The 5,852-nt window shown below is 62.3% G+C and overlaps 2 protein-coding genes across 3 annotated transcripts in view; both read right to left on the bottom strand.

Annotated features, from left to right (window-relative positions):
* Window positions 1-2,249, bottom strand: part of LOC103611324 (mothers against decapentaplegic homolog 6) — a 3,931-nt gene extending 1,682 nt beyond the window's left edge. Inside the window, exons 1-3 of one of the 2 annotated variants that reach the window (XM_017727955.1) lie at window positions 1,257-2,249; window positions 481-894; window positions 224-337 (exon numbers count right to left, since the gene is read on the bottom strand). In XM_017727955.1, coding sequence (XP_017583444.1) covers window positions 224-337; window positions 481-874 — 508 coding nt within the window. In that variant the 5' untranslated portion in view covers window positions 875-894; window positions 1,257-2,249. The remainder of the gene's footprint in view (window positions 1-223; window positions 338-480; window positions 895-1,256) is intronic. The other variant, XM_017727956.1, reaches the window with a different exon arrangement.
* Window positions 2,250-2,368: 119 nt separating this feature from the next.
* FLAD1 (flavin adenine dinucleotide synthetase 1) overlaps window positions 2,369-5,852 on the bottom strand; it is a 4,875-nt gene continuing 1,391 nt past the window's right edge. The window contains exons 2-7 of the mRNA XM_017727867.1: window positions 5,133-5,847; window positions 4,537-4,684; window positions 4,249-4,347; window positions 3,971-4,160; window positions 3,510-3,583; window positions 2,369-3,428 (exon numbers count right to left, since the gene is read on the bottom strand). Coding sequence (XP_017583356.1) covers window positions 3,293-3,428; window positions 3,510-3,583; window positions 3,971-4,160; window positions 4,249-4,347; window positions 4,537-4,684; window positions 5,133-5,847 — 1,362 coding nt within the window. The 3' untranslated portion in view covers window positions 2,369-3,292. The remainder of the gene's footprint in view (window positions 3,429-3,509; window positions 3,584-3,970; window positions 4,161-4,248; window positions 4,348-4,536; window positions 4,685-5,132; window positions 5,848-5,852) is intronic.

Here is a 5,852-nt window from a genome sequence, read left to right as displayed (position 1 = left end):
GGGAGGGGGGGGGGCTGGGCCCAGGCTGCTCCCCCAGCAGGAACCCCTCATCCCGTGTCGGAGCCTTTTCCTCCTGCTGGGAGTGACTGCTGGCTCCATTCCCTGATTTTCATGTTCTGTCCCCTCCAATGTCTGCTTCTGACCCAGGGGTTCAGCCCTGCCCAGTGCTCTCCTTTCTGCTGGGTGTGGCAGGGGGTTGTGGAGTGTGGAGGGCCCATCTTACCGCACCAGTCCCCACCGTTGTAGCTGAACTCCAGGAGCTGAGTGCTGGGGTGCTGGGGCTCATCTGGCCAGGAGGGACCACAGGATGCCTTCAAGTAGGGGGGTGGCGGGGTTTCTGCAGGGCAGAGAGAAGGAAATGAGAGGCTGGGAGTGCATCCTGTCCCCCTGGAGCCCACTGGAGCCCTGAACCAGCCCCAGAGAGCAGAGGTTAGAGCCTGAGTGGGCAAGGCAGCCTCCAGTGTTGCCACCAGCACTCACCAGGTACAGCCAGGCGGCTGAAATGATGGGGGTTGCAGCACAGCACAGCCAAGTCCCCGCAGGCCCCCTGACCCCCAGCGCAGTAGCAGAGGTGCTTGAGCTCATGGGACTGGTGGAGGTCAGGCCAGCGGAAGAGGCGACAGAGCAGGACTTGAGGGGAGAGTCCCTGCTTGACCCCTCGTGGGTCCCCGCGTGGTGCCAAAACGCAGCCAGACTCCCAGGCACCCCCGCTCTCCACCACCTGCACCAACAGCTCCAGCTCCTCATCCTTCAGCTTCTTGAAGAGGGCATGCGCCGCTAGTTTGAGGGCACTGGGGCCATCCTCAGGGCTGGCTGCTGCACAGCGCTGCCGCCACAGCCTCCGCATCAAGCCAGCACGGTGTGAGCGGAACATGGGGTGGCCGTGGGGACCACCTGCAGGATAGAGAGAGGCATCGCCCCTGTGCCCTGAGAGGGCTGTGGCTCCAGGGGGTCCCAGTGGGGACCCTGCTGCAGCCTCCTGTGTCCTCCCCAATCCCTGGCAAGGCTGCTTTGCCTGGGTTTGCTGCTGCCACCCCCACCGTGACGGCACGGTGCTGCTTCGAGGGGTATTGGCATCCCCAGAGTCACATCAGACATGACCCCAAAAGCAACCCCCACTGCTGGGGAACCTGCCTGTGCTGAGACAGCGAGGGCAGGGGTCCACATGCTCCTGCCCACAGCACCCGCCCACTCCCCTCTCACCCCCCTATCACGGGTTTGGGCAAGGGGTCCCTGGAGAAGAGGGTCTCACTCACGGTGGGTGGCGGAGGTGGGTGAGAGGCTCCAGGGCAGTGCCTGGGGCTGTGCTCTCAGGGCGGCCGGCACTGCTCTGCCCACCACGCGTCACTGCCTGGACTTTTTCCTGTGCTGGGACGCTCTCCCCTCCCCCAGACCTTCCCGTTTGGGGAATTCATTGATTTCCCTCATCCCAGCCAGCCCTGGGGCTGAGCCACTGCCAGGGCCACCACATCAGGGCCACCACACCAGGACGTGGCAGGTGCCAGATGCGTGGGCTCCAGTAGTCAAGGATAACCAGCACCACGCTACCAAGGCAGCTGGCCACAGCCAGGAGCCCAGACAGCACTGCAGACACCAGTGCACAGCCACAGGGCAGGGTCCAGCTGAGTAGCTGATCTGGGCAGGGGGAAGCCATGTGGCATAGTGGCAGGGCACCATCATAGCAGACCCCATCCCTACTCGTGTCCTCACAGGGACCATTGCAAAGACCACCTAAGCCCCTCATGGCTCTTGGGCAGGGGTTCCTGTTGCCCCTCATTTCTTGGCCCAGCCAGGGCCCCCCGCCGTGGGCAGTGGGTGAGGGTGGAAGCCTGCTCCACAACAAAGGAGCTAATGTAAACGGGACCCTTATCCCGCACCGGGCCAGGCTTCCTGCTCCTGACTTCCCGCCGAGATAAGGGAGGCCACACTGGCGCCACTGCTGCTGCCGAGGACGGGGCATGCAGAGCTTCCCCTGTGCTAGGGCCAGGCACCAGCACAAGCAGCACTGGGGCAGGGTAGGCTCACAGACCCACAGCCACCCCCACAGCCACGCTCTGGTGCCACCAGCCACGACCTTTGCCACAGCCCCCAGCCAGGCTGGGCCCATTGGAGGTATTTTGCTCTGGCGGCTTCCCACAGATTGAGACAGGAAATGGCCAGGAGTGGGGGAGCGGGCGGGAGGTGCAAGCAGAACCCCAGCTCCCCACGCCTGCCTGTTGGCTCCAAGGGGTGTGGGGACCCTCAGTCCTGGACAGGGACAAGGGGTGTGCTGGAGTGCCTTAGTGCTACCCAAGACTAGGATTAGAAGGTTTAGGGACACACACAGACACACACATTCCCAGAGCTCTGCCCAAATAGATGCAGCCAGTCAGGCACTGCTCAGGTTTATTGGGGTCTCTGACTGGGGGGAACGCAAGCTGGAGCAGAGTCTCAGCACCAGAGGTCCATCAGTTCCATCAGCACAAGGTAACAAGCACAGTCCTGAGGAGGGGAGAGAGGCACAGGGGTAAGGACCCACTGACCAGTACCAAGGCTACACCCTCTCAACCCCCAGAAGCACCACAGCCAGGCTCCCTGTCTCCCCTTAAGCACTGTGGCCAGGCCCTTTTCACTCCAGGAGCACCATGATTGGGCTCCATCACCCCCAAACACCATGGCCAGGCCCCTGTCACATTCCAAGCACCACGTCAAGTCAAGCTGCAAGCAGGTCACTCACCCACAGCACCAGAGCAGGCAAGGGGGGTGCCAGGGTCCCGTGACACTGGGGAGGGGGAGGCCCTTCCCTAGTCTAGCAGCTCACGGATGCACCAGCTGCAGAGAAGAAGGTAGACGCATTCCCGCAGAAGCCGCAGCAACCAGGAGCCCAGGCGCAGCCCCAGGGAGGTGGCAGTGAGTGCTGGCAGTGCCACTGCCTGTACCTGTGCCACTTGCCGGGGAGTACCCGGCAGACAGGCTGCCACAGTCCAGAAGAGGTGCATGGCCCATGAGGAATCAGCAGGATCTGACACGGTGGGAGAGGCAGCAGTGCTGACATGCGGGGCTCTGGCAAGCACTGGAACCTGCTACATTCTCTGCACTTCCAAAACTTCCACAATAGTGGGTGCAGGGAGGAGGCACAACCTGGGGACCCTTTTGTTCCTCCCACTCCCGTCCCATGGAGCCCTCAGGGCTTGACAAGGCCACGTGCCAGTGCAGTGCAGACTGCAGCGCATTTATTCAGTGCTGACAGGCTGCAATTTTATTCAGTGTCACCCCCAGCAGCATTCCAGTGGAGCCTCCCAGAGTGTGGCCTTCACTGGCGGGAGGTGCGCTCTTCTTCCTCATTTTCCAGCTCATAGGCAGGCCGGTAGCTCTCCCGGCCCTGGGCGTCAGTATAGCGTAGCGCTGGGTTCTTCTGTGTGTTGGCCATGCTCCCCAGGGATGTGTAGCTGTGGAGGGAAGAAGCAGCTGCAGGACTGCACCCAGGGGCACTGGCTGCGCATGTGAGGAGGGCAGCACTGGGCACTCACCCTTTATCATAGAGGATACAGTAAGGGACAAAGAGCTTGCGCAGGAACTCCCAGATGTCCCGGTAGGTCCAGTCCTGCAGGCAGAATTGGGCACGGATTGAGGCAGAGGCAACAGACTGCTCCCTTGCCCCCCAGGGAAGCAAGTCGGACCTCCCTGGAGAGCAGCTGGGAGAGCCAGATGGTCATCAGAGCACCAATGTCCTTCCCAGCACCTCCCCAAACACAGGGAAACCCCCCCAGCAGGCCAGAATGAGCCCTGCCCAACAGCACCAAGCAGCCTCACTGCAGCAAGGGGCACCACAGCTGCACAGTGGGGCAGCAGATACTCTGGGAGAGTGGGAATTATGAGAGAAGCTGTCCAGGATGGGGGTGGATCACTGCTGGTTCCCAGCCCTGTCAAGTCCCCCTGCCAGGCCCTATGGCAAGCAGTCCCAGCCCCAAAGCAGGTGGAGGCCACGTACCAGCAAGGGGTTCACCCGCATGTAAGGGGGCCAGTCAGGATCTGTCACACACATGGAGGTCAGGGTGCACGAGTAAGGGTCTGTCCGCCGTGTTCCCATCAGGACAGCCTCCAGCTGTGGCTGCTGCTCCTTCAGGTGGGCCAGCGCCTCCCGGATGGAGCCCTCCACAGTGCAGAGCTGGACCCTGTACCTGTGCAGGCAGGGGGGGCAGCTGCCAGGGGGCTGCAAGCAACACTGCACACCCTCTGCTCAGCAGCCCACCCCACTCTGCCTCCTACCTCTGGACCGTTGCCTGAATGAACTGCTCCATTTCAGGGAATGGGGACACAGTGCGAATGTAGAGCACCTGTAGCCTCTCCTGCCTCGCTGGGAACCGCCTGCAGAGAGACCCAGTGCAGCTGGACTCTGATGGCAACTGGAGGCAAGACAGCATCCAGTTCCCACCAGGCAGACCCCAGGAATCCACTCATTCCCCCAGGGTGGAGCAAGCAAGAGCCCCAGAGCCTTGGCCAGGGTCTGTAGGACCTCTCAGCCTTGCCCCAGCCTGGAGCCCCGTGGGTGGGTACCTCTGCACGGCGGCATGGACGAGGTGCAGCAGGGCTGTGCAGTCCTTGCCCCCGTTGAAGCCCACACAGAGCTGGACCAGGCTGTACTGGTCCAAAGCCTCCTCGATGGTTCGCAGGGCTGCTGCCACCTTCTGCCCCAGGGCCGAGCCTGCCAGGACAGGACAGTTGGTGCCTGCCCGGATCATGTTCCCTCGGCACGGCCCCAGGGCCTACAGCACTTCACCCTCTGGATCTGTCTCATATCCAGACACATAGCGAAGCCATTGCTCACACCACAGCCAAGAGCTTGTTCAGCCCGGAGATCTGAGCCACATTGTGACAGGGATCATGAGGGCACTGGGCGACAGTGGCACTGCTGCTACTACTGCGCACTGTGCTCTCAGACCCTGCCACCAACAGCCCTAGCTGAGGTTACAGGTCCCATTCCCACCTGTGTGGGATGAAGCCCACTGCAGCTGCAGCACCCCTCAAGCCTCCCAGCACACCGCAACAGGCAAGCTCTGCTCCTAGGCTGGTGTTCCCACTGCCCCAGCCCTGCTAGGCTGCACAGAAGCATGGAGGCACGGAGCTGTGCTTGGAGCACCTCTTCCCAGTACCTGACTCAGCCAGGCCATAAACCTCCACAGCTGCTGGAGAGACGCAGTCTGTCACCAACGGCACAGCAATGCCCGGTGGCAGCTCCCTCATCAAGAAGCAGTACGCTTCCTCCAGGTCCTGCTCCGACTCTGAGTCCAGGGTCAGCTTCACGCGGTAGTAGTTGCTGGTCCAGTCTGGGTAGGAGCCCAGGCTGACACGTCCCCGGAAGGCGGCATCAGCCCGGTCCAGCACAGGCGCAATGAGCATCTCATCGGATGCCACGTAGATGGTGTGGGAGTAGAAGTGGGTCTGTTTGCTGCGAAAGAGATGAGCAAGACCATCCAGGGCACGCTCCATCAGTGCTGGGATGCCTGGGAATATGTAGACGTTGCGCACACTGACTAGCGGGTACTTGAAGGTGCTGCCAGTGTGCCCGTCCGTGCCATAGTTGAGGCAGGAGGACTCGGGGACGCGAGCCAGCTTCATCTCAGGGCACTGCACCTCTGTCTTGCCAAAGAACTTGTGCACCAAGGCCACCAGCTCGGGATGGGGGACGAGCCTCTCCCCAAAGGCCTTAGCCACAGCCTCGAAGGTCACATCATCGTGCGTGGGGCCAATGCCCCCGGAGGTCAGCACGTAGGTGAAGCGGGCAGCAAAGGCGGCCACCTCACTGGCGATGGCCTCCACGTCATCGGGCACCACCGAGATCCGGGCGACCCTCACGCCAAGAGCACGCAGCC

Source organism: Corvus brachyrhynchos, unplaced genomic scaffold, assembly GCF_000691975.1.
Source record: "Corvus brachyrhynchos isolate BGI_N302 unplaced genomic scaffold, ASM69197v1 scaffold122, whole genome shotgun sequence".
Taxonomy (NCBI): domain Eukaryota; kingdom Metazoa; phylum Chordata; class Aves; order Passeriformes; family Corvidae; genus Corvus; species Corvus brachyrhynchos.
This window is presented reverse-complemented; position numbering and strand designations above follow the sequence as displayed.